This window comes from Anastrepha ludens, chromosome X, assembly GCF_028408465.1.
Source record: "Anastrepha ludens isolate Willacy chromosome X, idAnaLude1.1, whole genome shotgun sequence".
NCBI classification, from domain to species: Eukaryota; Metazoa; Arthropoda; class Insecta; order Diptera; family Tephritidae; genus Anastrepha; species Anastrepha ludens.
In genome coordinates, this window is record NC_071503.1 from 40,012,392 (window position 1) to 40,035,904 (window position 23,513).

Here is a 23,513-nt window from a genome sequence, read left to right on the forward strand (position 1 = left end):
TTGTGTTACTACATGTCCGCGGAATTCCACGTTTCTTCTAAGAAATTTGGATTTTTCCAAGTTTACCTTAAGGTTAGCGCTCTGTAGGAGTGATAGCACTTTTTCTAAATTATATAGATGATCCTTCTTATCTTTCCCAAAAATTATAATATCGTCTATATAGACGAACAGCATTTCCCTACAAGTGGTTTTAACACGAATGATTATTCTCTGAAATATCGACGGTGCATTTTTAAGCCCGAATGGCAATCTAGTAAATTCATATTTACCGTAGAAAATGTCGTAATTTTAATGCCTTTTTCTTTCATCTTAATTTGATGGAAACCCGAAGTTAAGTCAAGAGTAGTGTAGTACTTGCATTCACTTAGACTGGCTAACGTGTTATTTATGTCCGGAATCGGGTACGCATCTGTAATTGTAACGGCATTGAGTCGTTTAAAATCAATAACTACTCTATAGCGCTTTTCTCCGGAAGAGCCTGCTTTCTTTGGTACGACCCACAATGGAGAGTTGTACGGACTCTTTGAAGGTCTAATTATACCATTTTCCAACAGTTCTGATATTTGCCGTTCGACTTCGCTCCTAAGGTTTGCGGGATACGGGTATGATTTTGTGTACACAGGTTCATCTGTGGTAGTCTTTATTTCTGCTCTTACAGCTGTGTCGACCATACTTCTGTCTGAGACTGGTCCGAAAAGGTCTGAATACTTTTGTAGAACTTTATCAATATCTTCGCCACCTCCGGACATATTTTGAGCATTAATAACTTGTTGTGAAATGTTAGCTTTTAGTTTTAACTAGATGTTTCCCAAGTGTAACACATCGTTTTTCCTATCAATAACAGCTTCTGATACTCTTCATCGCCGATTATTCCGTCGAACGATTTCAGTTCAGGGAGAACATAAAAGTCGAGTATTTTTCTAATACCCACACTTTTAAAAAATTGTCCCCTAACTTACCGATCAATTAAAACTGGTCCCGCTGCGGACTGAACCCTGAAGGGGTGGTTTAGTAATTTAGAGTTTATAGCGATTCGCTCGCAGATGAAATTTTTGTTGGCTCCCGTGTCGATCAAGAATTTCAAAATTTCTCCTTCTTTTGTATGGAGTTCTAAGAAGGGAATGCTAGAGAGACCGCTATCATAAAATTTAATTCCTCGCACTCCTCACTTCCTGTAGGATTCTCTTCTAATTCCATGTTGAATAATCTCTGCTGTTTTCTAGGTACATTTGATGGAAAATTCGATTGCCTGACTTGTGGTTCAAACCTATGCCTATGCCTATTAGCATAATTAACACGACGAGAATTTATTGATGGGTCTATGTCCATAGGGACAGCTGGCTAAGGCTGGACCGTTATTGGTGGTGGCACCAGTGGTTGTTGTTTAGCCTTACTCTTAAAGTTGTAAATCTGATTTTGTTCAGGTGGATTCAGTCTCCCCGACACACTCTACGTTCATATTGGCCCTTAGAGCTAGGGTTTTGGCCGGTTGGAAATGGAAAATAATTTGGTGTGGGCTTTTGATGGACCGAAAATATCCTGAGATAGATGTTTTGGAACTTCAAACAAGATAAGTAAGCTTCTGGCAAATTTTGTGGTTTATGAATGACCAGCGATCTTGAAAGTTCGCCATTCAATCCTCTGATAAATACATCGAGTGCTCTGTTCCTATAAGTACCTACAAGAGCATCAATGGTTTCTTGTGAATATTCTTGAGTTTTCAATTTGTTAATTATCAAAGATAGTTGGTGATTTATTCGAGCGTAAAATTGATCGATGCTCCAATTTTTCTGGGTCAATGAACCCAGCTCATGCTCCAGCGTCCTAAGATCACGCTTGTCCCTAATTACTAGTATTTACTTTCAAATTTCGGAGTATATTTTTTCCTTCTTGAATATAAATTTTTCGGAAATAATTCACAATTTTTTATCTTCTTTTCCTGAATATACATTTTTTGGGAAAATTATTCACAATTTTTTAACTTCTTTTCTTGAATATAATTTTTAGGGAAAATTATGGACTAATTCTTATCTTGTTTTCCTCGAGTATAAATTTATAGCATTTTTCACTTTAACTTACAGCATGAAGAACAGCTTCACTGCCATTGGACGTCCCGTTTCATTTGCGTCACTTGCCCCTAGATTGTTCCAATTCGCTTGGGTCCTTATTGGGCGCCAGTTATCCAGTATTATTGAAACAACTTGTTCGGCTGGCAGTTCGGCTAAAACTTAATCCAATTTTTATTCTCAAAAGTATTTTAAAGCAATTTCAAGCGCGACTTAATTCTAAGAATTACAAATTATGCATTTCCTTAAAATAAAAGGCAACCAGCTTAATTCTAGGAATTTTGTCGCGCTGTCGCTAAATACATTAAAATGTATGCATTTTCTAAAATAAAAGGGCATGCAACTTAATTCGAAGAATTTTATCGCGCTGTCACTAAATACAAAGAAACTAGAGTAACACCCTTTTGTGCTTGGCTTATGTCATTTGTGTGTTGTTGCAATGCAACTGGCTCGCTTGGAGTTCTGCTGAAATGCGAACCGCTGTCGCAGCTTAATTGCAATACAGGGTAAGTTTTGAATTGGCTATTACGTACAGGGTAAGTTTATAAAAATGTGCTAGCTTATTCTGGCTTGTGCTAACTCCCCCCTTCTTAAGCATTGGCGCCTCGCTGATAATTTAGAGAAATTGATGGAAATTCAACTATTGGTGGGATGTGAAAAGTTTTGGGACGGTAGATTGTTCTATAAAATAAAATGTTAGGAATAGCCCGATCCCCGCTAGAATTGCTATAAGGCTGGAACTCATAGAGACCATGCTTCGGAATGAAATGTATTCAAGTTTTTTAACATTCGTTAGATGTAGTTTGTGAAGATATTGCAAGTTTAGTATAATTTCATTTTCTGTTAAATTACCTTGGAGTATCGGTGGGAGTATTTTGTATGACGGTTTTTGCCAATTAGTGTAGCTAATATTTCCGAGAGTGATGGTTTCGTTGAAAAAATCTTTTAAAAATGTGCCATTTAGGGTTTGAGAGGAATTTTTGTAAGTTAAGTTCCCAATGAAGTTAGTGATGAAGAGTGTTCCGTCTGAAATTAATTCGACTATGGGCTTATTTTGGAATTGGTAGTCACAAAGCGCCCGCCGTAGCCGAATGGGTTGGTGCGTGACTACCATTCGCAATTCACAGAGAGAACGTCGGTTCGAATCTCGGTGAAACACCAAAATTAAGAAAAACATTTTTCAAATAGCGGTCGCCCCTCGGCAGGCAATGGCAAACCTCCGAGTGTATATTTACCATGAAAAAGCTCCTCATAAAAATATCTGCCGTTCGGAGTCGGCTTAAAACTGTAGGTCCATCCATTTGTGGAACAACATCAAGACGCACACCACAAATAGGAGGAGCAGCTCGGCCAAACACCCAAAAAGGGTGTACGCGCCAATTATATATATATATTTATATATATATAGTCACAAAGTGCCTTTTCTTTATTAAAAATCTGTGCGATGCAATGGTTTCTTTTTAAACTGAGTCTTTCTGCAAATTGTAATATTTTCTATTACTGTGCATTCTTCTCGGATGTCATATTTTTCTGTTTCAGAGATAAAAATGTTGGTAAATTCGAGGTAAATTCTTTTATCGTTTTTTACTATTGACCTGATAAGTATATTGTTGTATATTGTATCTTCCGTTTGAGGTAGTGAAATTATATATAGAAGAAGTGAGTCCTTGATTACTATTGACGGTTCTGCGAATTTCAGAGCTTGTAATTCGTTCTTGAATGGAAGCGTTTCGGTTTGAGAGAGGATATTTGCAATGTCTGCTTTACTTAATAACTGTGAGTGTACTATTCCTTTTTTTGCAAGTGGGGTTGCCATAACTATTTGCGAAATTTCCCCTTTTATTAAACCCAATTTATTGAATAATGTCTGTTTGAATATGTCCGTATTATTTGTATTAATTTCGTGAACTATTTTATTGCATCCGTCAAGTATACCGTTAGTGGTTTTATTCAAATACTGCTCAATTGTGTATTGTTTGTGCGTTTCCCTGCTAAGTCAGTTGTCTTGGTTAGAATCTCGTCCCAATCGGTAGCGTCTGGATTACCAGCCAACCATTTCCAGACTGAGCCAATCCAATTGATTGATCTTTTAGTTTTAGCAAAGGTTTTCGTAAGTAGTTGATCCAATTCAATTTTTGAAAGTTGATGTTATAACTGAGGTGCTAAAGGTCTCGTTTTTCCGATTTCGTATCGTACAATTGGTCTGATATTTTCCACAGTTCGTTCATACTCCGTTAAGTCAGTGGTGTTTATGATTTTATAATGTCCTTTACTGATCTTTCCGAGTCCCTGTTTGATCATCACCAAAGGGCTGCTGTATTCGTAGGTGTCCATCGTTGCGTATGCCAACCATTGCGTCAGTCTAGTAAAAGGTAAGAGTAAATTGTTCAAGTGTGATTTATGGATTTTCCTGTTATCAGTTGTGGTTACTGTAACTGTATTGTCTTTAGCAATAATTTCTTTCTTATAAACAGGTTTATTTTTCTTTTTGATTTGTTTATCCGTTTTAAAGACAACATCCCCAGGTTCATAGCCTTTTGGTCTTGATAGTTCTTATTATGGTAGTTTAATATTTTAGCTTGGTTTCTAGCAATTTTCTTGCGTAGGTCTGCATTGACAATATCCTTAAATTCGATTAAATCTTGGTAATTAATTCTTCCGAAGAAGATACAGACTGGTTTCTTTTTGGCAACCGAGTGTATAGTATTATTGTATCTGTCAACCGCATCGCACTATTTCAAGTATGGTGGAATAGACTCGTTCAATTGCACCATTTACTTCACTTTTTTGAGGGGTGCCACATAAATTTCTATTCCTAAGCGCTCTTTTGTTTTTTTTTTTTTAATTTAATAAGATACTAATGCAAAAATGCGAAAAAAGTTGAAGAAAAAAATGTTTTTTCAATTTTATGTAATAATGTTTAAAAACAGTGCACTTGTTCCTCTAATTCTTTTGTAAAATTTTGATCTATCATTCCAGAAAAACGGTTTGCTGGATCGATTTAAAAATGTACAGGGTTATTAGTGGAAAACTGTAAAATCCCTAGAAACATGAGTCCCCACATTAATACTTTTAAGTGAGCGATAGATTTTCTGAAAAACCGTAAAAAGGCGTTATTTTTTGTTCACTTCAAACCAACGTTAAGGGTAAAAAAGGAAATATTATTATTATTATTCTACTTTCCAAAACCATTGTCCCATTTATTATGGGGTTATTAGTTGCTGAGATATCAATAATCAAAGATAAAATGGTCTTTTTTCGTAAAATGCTGATATCTTTTAAAAAAATGATCGTAGCGAGAATTCAAAAAAAGCAAATTGAAGCTAAATAATCAAGCTAGTCGACTGCTTCATTGTCCATCACTAGCAGTCTCGGAGCCGAGTAGAAATGCAATAGTTTAATGATTTTATCCCTAATGTGAAGGACTGACCGGTTTTTAATTCGAAAAAATTTCACAAATTTGGAAAACTTGTCAATGCAAGTTATATATTTCACACCCGAAATTTCAATTATATTACATCAACATGTAAAATTTCTGTCGGGTATGACGGAAGTGGGGTTGCTTGAAACTCTAGCTTAGGAGGGTGGCGGTCATATTTATTGCAATGGCAAACCTTACATGATTGGGTATAGTCCTTAATCAATCTAACCATATGGGAAAAATAGTATCTATCCAATATCTGCTCTTTGTTTTCACCACCGTTTCGACGAGCTCTCTTGTGTTCATTTCTGATTATATTAAATTTGTCTTCATCGTTAGAAATATCCTTTACAACCCTTTGTGTAATTCTTATTTTGAATTTTGAGAAGTAGTTCTTATAAATATTCTGTAACAAGGGTAAGTAATTCTCCGGGATTTTAACTCCATTTATTATATTTGGAGTTAAAGTTTGTTTTAAGATATGAGTAAGGTTTTTTTCATCATAGTGATTTCTTTTAAAAAAATGTTTATAGAGTTTCGGATGTGGCTCTTCGTGAATATCAGAATCCTTATCTACCGAGAAAATTATTTGATTCTAAAATGCATTCAAGAGACCTTCACAATGTAGAATAAGTTCTGAGCTGTCCTCTTCAGCACTGTGTGGCGAAATATCGCTTGAGAAAGTCAAGACATTAATTTTTACGGGTAATCGGGATAGGGCATCTGCCACTTTGTTATTTTTCCTCGGTTTGTATACCAGCTTATAATTGAAATTTTCTATCCTCGCTTTCCACCTTTTTAGCTTGACATTATTATTTCTGCTGCTTAAGGCAAAGGTTAGAGGTTGATGATCAGTTAGTATTTTAATTTCCTTAGCGCCATACAAGTACGTTCTTAGTTTATCAAGTGCCCATATAATAGCGAGCATTTCCTTCTCAATTGTCGAATAATTCTCCTCCGTTTTATTTAAGGAGCGAGAAATGAAGGTGCGTGGCCTATCCTTGCCGATTTCGCCCAGTGAGAGTACTGCGCCGATCGCTTTATTGGAAGCATCGGTTGTTAGAATAAAAGGCCATTTGATATCTGGAAACATAAGAATTTCCGAAGACATAAGCAATTTTTTCAAGTCATGGAATGCTTTTCAGCCTTCACATGGAAGTGAGATATTCACTTTCTTTGATTGGTTTGCCTTAATCTGGGCATTTACTCTTATTGTGAGGTTGGTCAGGGGATTTGCTATTTTCGCGGAGTCCCTTATAAATTTCCTATAGTAGGATGCCAATCCGAGGAAACTTTTTAACTCCTTTAAATTTTTTGGTACCGGAATCCTTTCGATTGCAGATATTTTTTCAGGGTCTGGTAAAATACCCTTTTGTGTTACTACATGTCCGCGGAATTCCACGTTTCTTCTAAGAAATTTGGATTTTTCCAAGTTTACCTTAAGGTTAGCGCTCTGTAGGAGTGATAGCACTTTTTCTAAATTATATAGATGATCCTTGTTATCTTTCCCAAAAATTATAATATCGTCTATATAGACGAACAGCATTTCCCTACAAGTGGTTTTAACACGAATGATTATTCTCTGAAATATCGACGGTGCATTTTTAAGCCCGAATGGCAATCTAGTAAATTCATATTTACCGTAGAAAATGTCGTAATTTTAATGCCTTTTTCTTTCGTCTTAATTTGATGGAAACCCGAAGTTAAGTCAAGAGTAGTGTAGTACTTGCATTCACTTAGACTGGCTAACGTGTTATTTATGTCCGGAATCGGGTACGCATCTGTAATTGTAACGGCATTGAGTCGTTTAAAATCAATAACTACTCTATAGCGCTTTTCTCCGGAAGAGCCTGCTTTCTTTGGTACGACCCACAATGGAGAGTTGTACGGACTCTTTGAAGGTCTAATTATACCATTTTCCAACAGTTCTGATATTTGCCGTTCGACTTCGCTCCTAAGGTTTGCGGGATACGGGTATGATTTTGTGTACACAGGTTCATCTGTGGTAGTCTTTATTTCTGCTCTTACAGCTGTGTCGACCATACTTCTGTCTGAGACTGGTCCGAAAAGGTCTGAATACTTTTGTAGAACTTTATCAATATCTTCGCCACCTCCGGACATATTTTGAGCATTAATAACTTGTTGTGAAATGTTAGCTTTTAGTTTTAACTAGATGTTTCCCAAGTGTAACACATCGTTTTTCCTATCAATAACAGCTTCTGATACTCTTCATCGCCGATTATTCCGTCGAACGATTTCAGTTCAGGGAGAACATAAAAGTCGAGTATTTTTCTAATACCCACACTTTTAAAAAATTGTCCCCTAACTTACCGATCAATTAAAACTGGTCCCGCTGCGGACTGAACCCTGAAGGGGTGGTTTAGTAATTTAGAGTTTATAGCGATTCGCTCGCAGATGAAATTTTTGTTGGCTCCCGTGTCGATCAAGAATTTCAAAATTTCTCCTTCTTTTGTATGGAGTTCTAAGAAGGGAATGCTAGAGAGACCGCTATCATAAAATTTAATTCCTCGCACTCCTCACTTCCTGTAGGATTCTCTTCTAATTCCATGTTGAATAATCTCTGCTGTTTTCTAGGTATATTTGATGGAAAATTCGATTGCCTGACTTGTGGTTCAAACGCCTGCCTATTAGCATAATTAACACGACGAGAATTTATTGATGGGTCTATGTCCATAGGGACAGCTGCCTAAGGCTGGACCGTTATTGGTGGTGGCGCCAGTGGTTGTTGTTTAGCCTTACTCTTAAAGTTGTAAATCTGATTTTGTTCAGGTGGATTCAGTCTCCCCGACATACTCTGCGTTCATATTGGCCCTTAGAGCTAGGGTTTTGGCCGGTTGGAAATGGAAAATAATTTGGTGTGGGCTTTTGATGGACCGAAAAACTCCTGAGATAGATGTTTTGGAACTTCAAACAAGATAAGTAAGCTTCTGGCAAATTTTGTGGTTTATGAATGACCAGCGATCTTGAAAGTTCGCCATTCAATCCTCTGATAAATACATCGAGTGCTCTATTCCTATAAGTACCTACAAGAGCATCAATGGTTTCTTGTGAATATTCTTGAGTTTTCAATTTGTTAATTATCAAAGATAGTTGGTGATTTATTCGAGCGTAAAATTGATCGATGCTCCAATTTTTCTGGGTCAATGAACCCAGCTCATGCTCCAGCGTCCTAAGATCACGCTTGTCCCTAATTACTAGTATTTACTTTCAAATTTCGGAGTATATTTTGTCCTTCTTGAATATAAATTTTTCGGAAATAATTCACAATTTTTTATCTTCTTTTCCTGAATATACATTTTTTGGGAAAATTATTCACAATTTTTTAACTTCTTTTCTTGAATATAATTTTTAGGGAAAATTATGGACTAATTCTTATCTTGTTTTCCTCGAGTATAAATTTATAGCATTTTTCACTTTAACTTACAGCATGAAGAACAGCTTCACTGCCATTGGACGTCCCGTTTCATTTGCGTCACTTGCCCCTAGATTGTTCCAATTCGCTTGGGTCCTTGTTGGGCGCCAGTTATCCAGTATTATTGAAACAACTTGTTCGGCTGGCAGTTCGGCTAAAACTTAATCCAATTTTTATTCTCAAAAGTATTTTAAAGCAATTTCAAGCGCGACTTAATTCTAAGAATTACAAATTATGCATTTCCTTAAAATAAAAGACAACCAGCTTAATTCTAGGAATTTTGTCGCGCTGTCGCTAAATACATTAAAATTTATGCATTTTCTAAAATAAAAGGGCATGCAACTTAATTCGAAGAATTTTATCGCGCTGTCACTAAATACAAAGAAACTAGAGTAACACCCTTTTATGCTTGGCTTATGGAGTTGTGTGTTCTTGTTGTAGTGCAACTGGCTTATGTCATTTGTGTGTTGTTGCAATGCAACTGGCTCGCTTGGAGTTCTGCTGAAATGCGAACCGCTGTCGCAGCTTAATTGCAATACAGGGTAAGTTTTGAATTGGCTATTACGTACAGGGTAAGTTTATAAAAATGTGCTAGCTTATTCTGGCTTGTGCTAACTCCCCCCTTCTTAAGCATTGGCGCCTCGCTGATAATTTAGAGAAATTGATGGAAATTCAACTATTGGTGGGATGTGAAAAGTTTTGGGACGGTAGATTGTTCTATAAAATAAAATGTTAGGAATAGCCCGATTCCCGCTAGAATTGCTATAAGGCTGGAACTCATAGAGACCATGCTTCGGAATGAAATGTATTCAAGTTTTTTAAGATTCATTAGATGTAGTTTGTGAAGATATTGCAAGTTTAGTATAATTTCATTTTCTGTTAAATTACCTTGGAGTATCGGTGGGAGTATTTTGTATGACGTTTTTTGCCAATTAGTGTAGCTAATATTTCCGATAGTGATGGTTTCGTTGAAAAAGTCTTTTAAAAATGTGCCATTTAGGGTTTGAGAGGAATTTTTGTAGGTTAAGTTCCCAATGAAGTTAGTGATGAAGAGTGTTCCGTCTGAAATTAATTCGACTATGGGCTTATTTTGGAATTGGTAGTCACAAAGCGCCCGCCGTAGCCGAATGGGTTGGTGCGTGACTACCATTCGCAATTCACAGAGAGAACGTCGGTTCGAATCTCGGTGAAACACCAAAATTAAGAAAAACATTTTTCAAATAGCGGTCGCCCCTCGGCAGGCAATGGCAAACCTCCGAGTGTATTTCTGCTTTGAAAAAGCTCCTCATAAAAATATCTGCCGTTCGGAGTCGGCTTAAAACTGTAGGTCCCTCCATTTGTGGAACAACATCAAGACGCACACCACAAATAGGAGGAGCAGCTCGGCCAAACACCCAAAAAGGGTGTACGCGCCAATTATATATATATATTTATATATATATAGTCACAAAGTGCCTTTTCTTTATTAAAAATCTGTGCGATGCAATGGTTTCTTTTTAAACTGAGTCTTTCTGCAAATTGTAATATTTTCTATTACTGTGCATTCTTCTCGGATGTCATATTTTTCTGTTTCAGAGATAAAAATGTTGGTAAATTCGAGGTAAATTCTTTTATCGTTTTTTACTATTGACCTGATAAGTATATTGTTGTATATTGTATCTTCCGTTTGAGGTAGTGAAATTATATATAGAAGAAGTGAGTCCTTGATTACTATTGACGGTTCTGCGAATTTCAGAGCTTGTAATTCGTTCTTGAATGGAAGCGTTTCGGTTTGAGAGAGGATATTTGCAATGTCTGCTTTACTTAATAACTGTGAGTGTACTATTCCTTTTTTTGCAAGTGGGGTTGCCATAACTATTTGCGAAATTTCCCCTTTTATTAAACCCAATTTATTGAATAATGTCTGTTTGAATATGTCCGTATTATTTGTATTAATTTCGTGAACTATTTTATTGCATCCGTCAAGTATACCGTTAGTGGTTTTATTCAAATACTGCTCAATTGTGTATTGTTTGTGTGTTTCCCTGCTAAGTCAGTTGTCTTGGTTAGAATCTCGTCCCAATCGGTAGCGTCTGGATTACCAGCCAACCATTTCCAGACTGAGCCAATCCAATTGATTGATCTTTTAGTTTTAGCAAAGGTTTTCGTAAGTAGTTGATCCAATTCAATTTTTGAAAGTTGATGTTATAACTGAGGTGCTAAAGGTCTCGTTTTTCCGATTTCGTATCGTACAATTGGTCTGATATTTTCCACAGTTCGTTCATACTCCGTTAAGTCAGTGGTGTTTATGGTTTTATAATGTCCTTTACTGATCTTTCCGAGTGCCTGTTTGATCATCACCAAAGGGCTGCTGTATTCGTAGGTGTCCATCGTTGCGTATGCCAACCATTGCGTGAGTCTAGTAAAAGGTAAGAGTAAATTGTTCAAGTGTGATTTATGGATTTTCCTGTTATCAGTTGTGGTTACTGTAACTGTATTGTCTTTAGCAATAATTTCTTTCTTATAAACAGGTTTATTTTTCTTTTTGATTTGTTTATCCGTTTTAAAGACAACATCCCCAGGCTCATAGCCTTTTGGTCTTGATAGTTCTTATTATGGTAGTTTAATATTTTAGCTTGGTTTCTAGCAATTTTCTTGCGTAGGTCTGCATTGACAATATCCTTAAATTCGATTAAATCTTGGTAATTAATTCTTCCGAAGAAGATACAGGCTGGTTTCTTTTTGGCAACCGAGTGTATAGTATTATTGTATCTGTCAACCGCATCGCACTATTTCAAGTATGGTGGAATAGACTCGTTCAATTGCACCATTTACTTCACTTTTTTGAGGGGTGCCACATAAATTTCTATTCCTAAGCGCTCTTTTGTTTTTTTTTTTTTAATTTAATAAGATACTAATGCAAAAATGCGAAAAAAGTTCAAGAAAAAAATGTTTTTTCAATTTTATGTAATAATGTTTAGAGAATGTTTAAAAACAGTGCACTTGTTCCTCTAATTCGTTTGTAAAATTTTGATCAATCATTCCAGAAAAACGGTTTGCTGGATCGATTTAAAAATGTACAGGGTTATTAGTGGAATATTAAACTGTAAAAATCCCTAGAAACATGAGTCCCCACATTAATACTTTTAAGTGAGCGATATATTTTCTGAAAAACCGTAAAAAGGCGTTATTTTTTGTTCACTTCAAACCAACGTTAAGGGTAAAAAAGGAAATATTATTATTATTATTCTACTTTCCAAAACCATTGTCCCATTCATTATGGGGTTATTAGTTGCTGAGATATCAATAATCAAAGATAAAATGGCCTTTTTTCGTAAAATGCTGATATCTTTTAAAAAAATGATCGTAGCGAGAATTCAAAAAAAGCAAATTGAAGCTAAATAATCAAGCTAGTCGACTGCTTCATTGTCCATCACTAGCAGTCTCGGAGCCGAGTAGAAATGCAATAGTTTAATGATTTTATCCCTAATGTGAAGGACTGACCGGTTTTTAATTCGAAAAAATTTCACAAATTTGGAAAACTTGTCAATGCAAGTTATATATTTCACACCCGAAATTTCAATTATATTACATCAACATGTAAAATTTCTGTCGGGTATGACGGAAGTGGGGTTGCTTGAAACTCTAGCTTAGGAGGGTGGCGGTCATATTTATTGCAATGGCAAACCTTACATGATTGGGTATAGTCCTTAATCAATCTAACCATATGGGAAAAATAGTATCTATCCAATATCTGCTCTTTGTTTTCACCACCGTTTCGACGAGCTCTCTTGTGTTCATTTCTGATTATATTAAATTTGTCTTCATCGTTAGAAATATCCTTTACAACCCTTTGTGTAATTCTTATTTTGAATTTTGAGAAGTAGTTCTTATAAATATTCTGTAACAAGGGTAAGTAATTCTCCGGGATTTTAACTCCATTTATTATATTTGGAGTTAAAGTTTGTTTTAAGATATGAGTAAGGTTTTTTTCATCATAGTGATTTCTTTTAAAAAAATGTTTATAGAGTTTCGGATGTGGCTCTTCGTGAATATCAGAATCCTTATCTACCGAGAAAATTATTTGATTCTGAAATGCATTCAAGAGACCTTCACAATGTAGAATAAGTTCTGAGCTGTCCTCTTCAGCACTGTGTGGCGAAATATCGCTTGAGAAAGTCAAGACATTAATTTTTACGGGTAATCGGGATAGGGCATCTGCCACTTTGTTATTTTTCCTCGGTTTGTATACCAGCTTATAATTGAAATTTTCTATCCTCGCTTTCCACCTTTTTAGCTTGACATTATTATTTCTGCTGCTTAAGGCAAAGGTTAGAGGTTGATGATCAGTTAGTATTTTAATTTCCTTAGCGCCATACAAGTACGTTCTTAGTTTATCAAGTGCCCATATAATAGCGAGCATTTCCTTCTCAATTGTCGAATAATTCTCCTCCGTTTTATTTAAGGAGCGAGAAATGAAGGTGCGTGGCCTATCCTTGCCGATTTCGCCCAGTGAGAGTACTGCGCCGATCGCTTTATTGGAAGCATCGGTTGTTAGAATAAAAGGCCATTTGATATCTGGAAACACAAGAATTTCCGAAGACATAAGCAATTTTTTCAAGTCATGGAATGCTTTTCAGCCTTCACATGGAAGTGAGATATTCACTTTCTTTGATTGGTTTGCCCTAATCTGGGCATTTACTCTTATTGTGAGGTTGGTCAGGGGATTTGCTATTTTCGCGGAGTCCCTTATAAATTTCCTATAGTAGGATGCCAATCCGAGGAAACTTTTTAACTCCTTTAAATTTTTTGGTACCGGAATCCTTTCGATTGCAGATATTTTTTCAGGGTATGGTAAAATACCCTTTTGTGTTACTACATGTCCGCGGAATTCCACGTTTCTTCTAAGAAATTTGGATTTTTCCAAGTTTACCTTAAGGTTAGCGCTCTGTAGGAGTGATAGCACTTTTTCTAAATTATATAGATGATCCTTGTTATCTTTCCCAAAAATTATAATATCGTCTATATAGACGAACAGCATTTCCCTACAAGTGGTTTTAACACGAATGATTATTCTCTGAAATATCGACGGTGCATTTTTAAGCCCGAATGGCAATCTAGTAAATTCATATTTACCGTAGAAAATGTCGTAATTTTAATGCCTTTTTCTTTCGTCTTAATTTGATGGAAACCCGAAGTTAAGTCAAGAGTAGTGTAGTACTTGCATTCACTTAGACTGGCTAACGTGTTATTTATGTCCGGAATCGGGTACGCATCTGTAATTGTAACGGCATTGAGTCGTTTAAAATCAATAACTACTCTATAGCGCTTTTCTCCGGAAGAGCCTGCTTTCTTTGGTACGACCCACAATGGAGAGTTGTACGGACTCTTTGAAGGTCTAATTATACCATTTTCCAACAGTTCTGATATTTGCCGTTCGACTTCGCTCCTAAGGTTTGCGGGATACGGGTATGATTTTGTGTACACAGGTTCATCTGTGGTAGTCTTTATTTCTGCTCTTACAGCTGTGTCGACCATACTTCTGTCTGAGACTGGTCCGAAAAGGTCTGAATACTTTTGTAGAACTTTATCAATATCTTCGCCACCTCCGGACATATTTTGAGCATTAATAACTTGTTGTGAAATGTTAGCTTTTAGTTTTAACTAGATGTTTCCCAAGTGTAACACATCGTTTTTCCTATCAATAACAGCTTCTGATACTCTTCATCGCCGATTATTCCGTCGAACGATTTCAGTTCAGGGAGAACATAAAAGTCGAGTATTTTTCTAATACCCACACTTTTAAAAAATTGTCCCCTAACTTTCCGATCAATTAAAACTGGTCCCGCTACGGACTGAACCCTGAAGGGGTGGTTTAGTAATTTAGAGTTTATAGCGATTCGCTCGCAGATGAAATTTTTGTTGGCTCCCGTGTCGATCAAGAATTTCAAAATTTCTCCTTCTTTTGTATGGAGTTCTAAGAAGGGGATGCTAGAGAGACCGCTATCATAAAATTTAATTCCTCGCACTCCTCACTTCCTGTAGGATTCTCTTCTAATTCCATGTTGAATAATCTCTGCTGTTTTCTAGGTATATTTGATGGAAAAATCGATTGCCTGACTTGTGGTTCAAACGCCTGCCTATTAGCATAATTAACACGACGAGAATTTATTGATGGGTCTATGTCCATAGGGACAGCTGGCTAAGGCTGGACCGTTATTGGTGGTGGCGCCAGTGGTTGTTGTTTAGCCTTACTCTTAAAGTTGTAAATCTGATTTTGTTCAGGTGGATTCAGTCTCCCCGACACACTCTACGTTCATATTGGCCCTTAGAGCTAGGGTTTTGGCCGGTTGGAAATGGAAAATAATTTGGTGTGGGCTTTTGATGGACCGAAAATCTCCTGAGATAGATGTTTTGGAACTTCAAACAAGATAAGTAAGCTTCTGGCAAATTTTGTGGTTTATGAATGACCAGCGTTCTTGAAAGTTCGCCATTCAATCCTCTGATAAATACATCGAGTGCTCTGTTCCTATAAGTACCTACAAGAGCATCAATGGTTTCTTGTGAATATTCTTGAGTTTTCAATTTGTTAATTATCAAAGATAGTTGGTGATTTATTCGAGCGTAAAATTGATCGATGCTCCAATTTTTCTGGGTCAATGAACCCAGCTCATGCTCCAGCGTCCTAAGATCACGCTTGTCCCTAATTACTAGTATTTACTTTAAAATTTCGGAGTATATTTTTTCCTTCTTGAATATAAATTTTTCGGAAATAATTCACAATTTTGTATCTCCTTTTTCTGAATATACATTTTTTGGGAAAATTATTCACAATTTTTTATCTTCTTTTCTTGAATATAATTTTTAGGGAAAATTATGGACTAATTCTTATCTTGTTTTCCTCGAGTATAAATTTATAGCATTTTTCACTTTAACTGACAGCATGAAGAACAGCTTCACTGCCATTGGACAGAGAACGTTAAATATAGAGAAGTCTCACGAACTACGAATGGTGTGAATTGTCAAAAATGAAGTCTAACCGCGGCCGGGGTTTAACAGAGCTGATTGCAGTGAATTCTCTCTTCCTATATTGGCTCTGCACACAGAGAACGTTCTCTGTATATCATAACGTTCTCTGCTTTTGCTTCTGTAAAAAATCAAATTGACGATTAGCCGACGGCATTTTGCAAAGAATTTGCTTGTTCATTTCTACATATGTTCCCTTGATGAATGAACATTTATTCAACTAAATGATTATTGATGAATAATTTGAATATTTATTATATGCGCCAACATTTCAAATCAAAGTAACTTTAATATTTTGATTTAATTTAAAAAAATGCACTATAAAACGACCTCTCACATCTTGGTATGTGCATTTTAGTAAATTGAAAACTATACAAATTTGATGAAAATTTTTACATACAAGTGCTTTGGTATTTTGACATATGTATGTAAATATATGTATATCAATATATACATACATATGTATATCGTCACATGAAATCAAAAAAGCCCTAAGTTAAATTTTAAAAATTTTACAGGAGAAGCAAAAAACCTTTTAAAATGAAAATGTTTTATTCACCGTCACCGTCACCGGCTTTTCGAATTTTGTTTATCCCAACGTCATTATTGGTTGTTGGATTATAAAATTTTAAAGGAACATGTATAATGATACGGTGCATAATAATCAACTAAAAAGTCGATTTTGAATTTTTTGTAACTTAGGGCTTTTTTGAATTCATATGACGATATGTATTATGTTAGCTATGTTTGTGCAAAAGTTCAATTGGATCTTCAATTCTTATAGTGTTACATATGTATGTATATATCATATTTGCATTTGAATATGCATTCATTTGTTCCTTTGCAAACGACATTTTTTTCAATTTAGATTTATTACTTGGAATAATATATGTATGCGTTTTATAGATAGTATAAAACTTTGAAATTTAAAATAAATAAAAGAAAACTTCAAAGAAACGTATGTATTTGTATATACAAAAAGAAATTGGGCATTGTTATACATACATTTGTTTGAAATAAAATTGACCGACAGCATTTTGCAAGGCATTTGAGGCATTACGTTTTTATTTCTGTTCTGTAATTTTTCATCCACATCCTATTGCAGGAGGTATACAAGCATGGTTTGTATACAAGTTTTGATATTCAAAATAAATAAAAGAATAATTTTAACAAACCTAAGATATCCTCCATATTTACATATTTTATAGGATAAAAAAGCATATTCGTATGTTACCGTAAGTATGTATATTTGGATTAGTAACAAAATCTGTTTAAACTGTTTCTTACTACAAACATATGTATGTACATGTATGCATACACATGTAAGAAACAATTAAGCAAAAGTTCAATGTACTGAAGCAACCATGACCTACCTCACGTATTGGCATATTGATGCCCTATTGTATGTATGTCCGTACATACATATACATACATTCTCGACTCCCAGCAAAACTATGCTTATTAGTATATACATACATATGTATGTACATACAACAGCACACACAAAGCACTGGCTTTATGCCTCTGCACGCGTATGTTTCCAAAGCTAAAATTATAAGCCGAGCGACTGCAAGAACAAAATATATTCATAGGCGCAGTCGCAGCGGTCAGATTTTTTTAGTCGCAACGACGCTGAAAAATCCAAAATATTCTATAACACTAAGTTCGAGCTCATATGCTCATATGCCCATATGCCAATTTTCTCGCCAATTCGAAAATAGTCAATATTGTAATATTTCGCGTTGAATTATTTGCCAATATTTGGTAAATCTTCAATTTTTGTCAAGTCGAGTGGCCGCGGCTCCGTACATATGTATGCATCAATATATGTATGTAAATATGTGTTCTAAATTCTCGACAGCAATAGCAAATCGAAATATTTTTTCTGTCGCAAGTGCTCGCAGCTTCATATGTATGTATGGCTATGGCAGTTTGTATGCATGTATTTTTGTACTATATATGCGCGTTTGCTTTTGCATGTCCATAGGAACGATTTTTCATATGCAGATATTTATTTTATTGAGCTGAACGAATATATTGATATTGTAATGAAATCCTGTCAATTATATTATTGGTATATGTTTCTTTAAGATCCTCTTACCAAATAAATATTGTTATCCTTAAGAAAATGAAATACTATTTTTTTTAATTTTAATTTTTTTATTTTTATTCACAAGTAATTTAAGTAATCTTATATATACATGTATATATATTACAATGCTATAAATAATAGGTATTTACATTTCCTGAAATGAAAAAAAAAATATAAAATTGAGAAAGCACGAATTACGAAATTGTTCTCATACTATAACAATTTCTCACACGACTTCGATATTGACATCGATTAAGTCATTGCGATTTACCTGATTTTTAAAACACTACTCTCAATCCATCATGATTAAGAAAAAATTGTAGTGCTTAAAAATCTAGGCTCGGGTGCTAGCTGAAAGAGAAGAAAAAATAAAAAAGAAACCTGTAAAATAGACTAAAAAATAGAGAAAACCTGAAACGGAAAATACCCGTAAAATATATAAATAAAAAAAAAACCTGAAATATAGAAAAGTGGAAAACCCTGAAATAAAAGAATAGGTATCATCATATGCAAAAGATAGCTAATAGATTATTAATTACCTGTGTGAACGGCGAATCTCTTTTCGTGCGGCCCTGGCTTACAACCTACAGCTTTTTCAATTTATTTTGTAGTTTTCTTTCTTTGACTTTATTGACCTCATTTCGCAAGAGCCACTTTGCATTCTTGAATAAAAGCACAGTTAAGAGAAAATCTAATAGCTTCTCGCGATGATCTCTACACTCGCCAGATCCTACAAACCAGTCGGGAAACACTTTTCGTGTTTTTTCTTTTAGAGCGGACAACATTAAACACCTAAGACCTGCAATGTGGGCATATTTTGCGAAGAGCTGACGGTACCACACCATTTGGAGTCGACACACTTCGAAAACCCTGTCTTCAGGATTGACAAGCCTTAAATCGCTGTCATCCGTGAAGTTTTTTGATCTTATCAGGGCTTCTGAATGCAACTTCAGCTCCCCTTTGGTTTTCGTCATGGCGTGGGTGCACTTTTCACATTTCAACTTGCACAGCATTTTCTGGTAAATACCATAGCCTGTGAAGTAACGCTGCACTTGTACCTCAGCTTCATTACTTTCTTCAGCAAAATGTATGTCTTCCACATCAATCTCTTCTAAAACGAGATCCTCATTCCGCTGGTCTCCTACCTCTGTCTCAAGATGACGATCCTCGGGGCCTATATACCAATCTAAATTTACATCGTCATCATCTGCACAATTAGAACCTTTCTTCTCAAATCTCTGGCGTAAAATTTTCATTGAGATCAGTCGCGCAACTATGTATTGAATTTCGTGAGCTGAGGGATGGGTATTCATACCCTGACTAGCTCGTATGCGATAGAAAAAGTTTTCTAACGCATCTTGATTCATTTTCCCGGTGAAAATAAATTTGAGGGAGCTGTGCTCAATGAAAAGTTCCTCGCATAACATTTGCATCGCTGAAATCGTTATGCGGAAACCTTCGATGCACTGCACGCGTGCGTTTTCCGGCAACTGGAATGACCGCAAAAAATCTAGATGTTCATTCAATCTATCAATTTTTTTGCTGTCACCCCGCCTAATCGGACATTTTGAAGGATTTTTCGACTGGAATCTTTTTGCATCCAATTCATCGAACAGATCATTCATTTTTTTAACGAACATCTGTGTGGGCTTAGCGCATTTTATCACGTAGTCGTCACTGCCTAATAAATTTTGGGACAAGGACATGTCGATACCAGAGGCTACCGAATTGCTCAGGACCTGAGTCGCGCGTGAAACGCTCATTTTATCCATAAAATTGGGATATATATGGGCCTCCGTTAGTTTCGGACAAATTTTAAAATGGGGATTCATTTGATCTATATCAAACAATTTTTCAATCACCTTGAAGCTTGTCACTCCATCTGATGTTAAGATGTCATATTTCATCAAGGTATTTCGGACGGACTTTATCAAGTGACAGTAATCGAACATGCAAAAAATTTTTGTGCCTTCGTGCACGTAAAAGGGGCTATCCTCATAAATCCCCAAAGATTTAAAGATACTACTGTTGGAGGGCCCTTGATCGCAAACTATACCTTTCAAATTTAACCCCATTTTTTTTAGTTGTGCGACATTTTTGTCCAAAATGGACATCAATGTCTCCGTACGTATACCACCACTGGAGATATAATACGAAAACACGTATTTCCATTTGGAGCACAATCCCTTAACCATAAAAAATAAACATTTATTCCCAATTTTGTTTTCGCGTTGACCTTCCCCATGGTCTACAAACCCATCGATAACATCTCTAGCTTTATTATAGCTCAAGTCCGACTTGATGATAATTTCATCGAATAATAGAACGGTTATGCGTTCGGTGTCGGACATATTTGAAACAATTTTTTCTAAATTATCACAGACATTGGCATCGAACCCCGGAACAACATATTTGATGGGGCGCCAACGCGAAAGGGATGATTTATGGGGCAAAGCAAAACCTAGATCGTCACGCATAAACGTATATGCTTTGGAGGACATATAATTGATGTTTTGAGCCAATGTCTTTTCCTCCTCGCTATAACGATTTTTTTGGCCACTGACGATCATTCTTGCGAAAGTTACAGCATCACTGCTTGAAGTTTCTTCCGCAAGAACTGCACGAGTACACAAATATTTATATTTTTGCAGCAGCTTCTCATTTTCTGCTTCTAACTCTTGAATTCTTTTTTTTAATTTTATTTCATTGCTCCGATAATAACGAGCAGCCTGAGCAAATCATTCGCTACTGCTTGTGATTTCTAAGTGCTCACAGATGTTTTCGTTTTTGGGTACCTGCCTTGTTTCCTCTAGCATCGAATATTTTTCGAATTCTTCTAACGTGAGATCATTTGCTACACCTACACCTACTGTACGATTTACGTACACTTTAGTAACGGGCGGGCAAACCCAATCAGAGCCAGTACTAGGTGAGCGACTTCTAGTAACTGGCTCTAATCTTAAAGATGGAACAGCCCCATCTAAAACTTTATAACGAGTTACTTGCTCTGGACTAAAGTGGCGCTTACAAACATATAGCCTGTCAGAATCTGCTGGTTGCACGTTGCAAGCCAGGGCCCAACTAATTCGAGCCTCTCCTCGTCGAGGAAATTCGTACAACGTATGACCCTTTTCCACCACGCATCCTACCACGCAACAGCTCCGTTGCTTTTTTGGAATTGTACAGCTGTATGTAGGGTCATCGTCGTGCCCTATTAAGAAAATTTATTTTATAATATAATATAAACGTATAATAATTCAAAGAAGGTTATAGGCATGTTTTTATGATGGAACTCCCTTCCCACAGCCCCCAGGCCGCGCCACCACTCTCATTCATCACTAATAATCGAATATTGCTGAATGTACTTTAAATCTCTTCCTATTAGTCCCTACTCCTACTACTACTATTTTTACCTTACTTTCCTTTTAATACTTTATCTTTACTACTATCTGTAATTTTAATTTTAATTTTGATTTTACTGTTTATCTTTTTATGTAAACTATTCTTAAGGTCAATCATTGTAAAAATAACCTATGGTTGTATGTTTTGACTTAGTAATAATAAATAATAATAAATAAATAATATTTGCTTAAATTTAATCTAAAAACTCTTAGTTTTCCCTATTTCCCACTATTTATAGCACACTCTAGACTTCACAATCCGCATAAGCTGTTCAAATGCAAAGTTCAAAAACGGTTTGAGATAGAAAATTAATAAAAATAATTTTGCTTGATATTTTTCTGATTGGTTGTTTTGATTTTATTCAACAAGGCATAGTAACGGATGCCGGGTATTGTAATATTATGGTTATTAATAAAAAATTATTTTCTATGAAATATATGCACATACACATTCAAAAATAATTTAAATTTCTTAACTTCCTCCACTTTCCTGCCTCAAAACTCTAATGCTACCAGTTAGCAAACCTCACCCTCAATAAAACCTATCCACCCTAATATTATATCAAATGTATGCAATAAAACCTATCCACCCTAATATTATATCAAATGCATGCAATACATATGTAGGTATGTGTGTTTGATATTCTTGTAGGTTCGCTTTAGCGAAATATAAAACACACATACCTACTTATGTATTGCGCAAAAACTTACCTAAACGAAGGGTGGGGATGGCACCCTTTTTCAAACATTGTCCCCCCACAACACATGCCTCAAAGTGTTTTACACACACAAATGAGTTGTGGGGTGGAAGATGTTCCGTCCTGGCAAAATGCAAATTCTCCCTCCATTTGTCTGCTAATATGGGGTCCTGTGGGAAAGAAAATAATTTCACTTCACTGTTTTTTAAATAACACCCGCGCACACGACACGTTCTGCTCATTTTTAAATCGAAAAAGTTTAAAAAAATTCGGAAAATCGAAAGCGTTTGAAAATTGCGCGACGTCAATCAAAAGTTTTTCTCAAACTAAAGTTCATTAGACTCTTTTGGTTTGACATGGAAATTTTGGCGCAAATTACGCAAAATCAATTCAAATTCAAAACTGAATTTTCATGCAAATAAAGAGACAAAAAGCACCTGTAACCTAACTTTGGCACAAAACGGAAAGTTTCCAAAAAAAAAGCTCTTAATTCTCAAAAGCTGTTAAATTTCTGTAGTTGAGCATATTTCTGTTAACGTTCTGTGAAAAATGTCGCTGTTGTGTACCACGCGCGCAAAACGAGTACCCCTGAAAAGTGCTGCCATTTCAGTCATTGAGACTTCTCTATATTTAACGTTCTCTGCATTGGACGTCCGGTTTCATTTGCGTCACTTGCCCCTAGATTGTTCCAATTCGCTTGGGTCCTTATTGGGCGCCAGTTATCCAGGATTATTGAAACAACTTGTTCGGCTAGCAGTTCGGCTAAAACTTAATCCAATTTTTATTCTCAAAAGTATTTTAAAGCAATTTCAAGCGCGACTTAATTCTAAGAATTACAAATTATGCATTTCCTTAAAATAAAAGACAACCAGCTTAATTCTAGGAATTTTGTCGCGCTGTCGCTAAATACATTAAAATTTATGCATTTTCTAAAATAAAAGGGCATGCAACTTAATTCGAAGAATTTTATCGCGCTGTCGCTAAATACAAAGAAACTAGAGTAACACCCTTTTGTGCTTGGCTTATGGAGTTGTGTGTTCTTGTTGTAGTGCAACTGGCTTATGTCATTTGTGTGTTGTTGCAATGCTTGGAGTTCTGCTGAAATGCGAACCGCTGTCGCAGCTTAATTGCAATACAGGATAAGTTTTGAATTGGCTATTACGTACAGGGTAAGTTTATAAAAATGTGCTAGCTTGTTCTGGCTTGTGCTAACTCCCCCCTTCTTAAGCATTGGCGCCTCGCTGATAATTTAGAGAAATTGATGGAAATTCAACTATTGGTGGGATGTGAAAAGTTTTGCGACGGTAGATTGTTCTATAAAATAAAATGTTAGGAATAGCCCGATTCCCGCTAGAATTGCTATAAGGCTGGAACTCATAGAGACCATGCTTCGGAAT

General features: G+C 35.8%; 1 protein-coding gene across 1 annotated transcript; it reads right to left on the reverse strand.

Moving 5' to 3' along the window:
- Positions 1 to 20,755: 20,755 nt before the first annotated feature.
- LOC128869963 (uncharacterized) lies at positions 20,756 to 22,491 on the reverse strand. Its single transcript, XM_054112556.1, has 2 exons — positions 22,130 to 22,491; positions 20,756 to 21,228 (listed from the first exon to the last, which is right to left on the reverse strand). The coding sequence occupies exons 1-2, from the start codon at positions 22,356 to 22,358 to the stop codon at positions 20,756 to 20,758; spliced, it is 702 nt and encodes a 233-aa protein (XP_053968531.1). The 5' UTR covers positions 22,359 to 22,491.
- Positions 22,492 to 23,513: the final 1,022 nt, after the last annotated feature.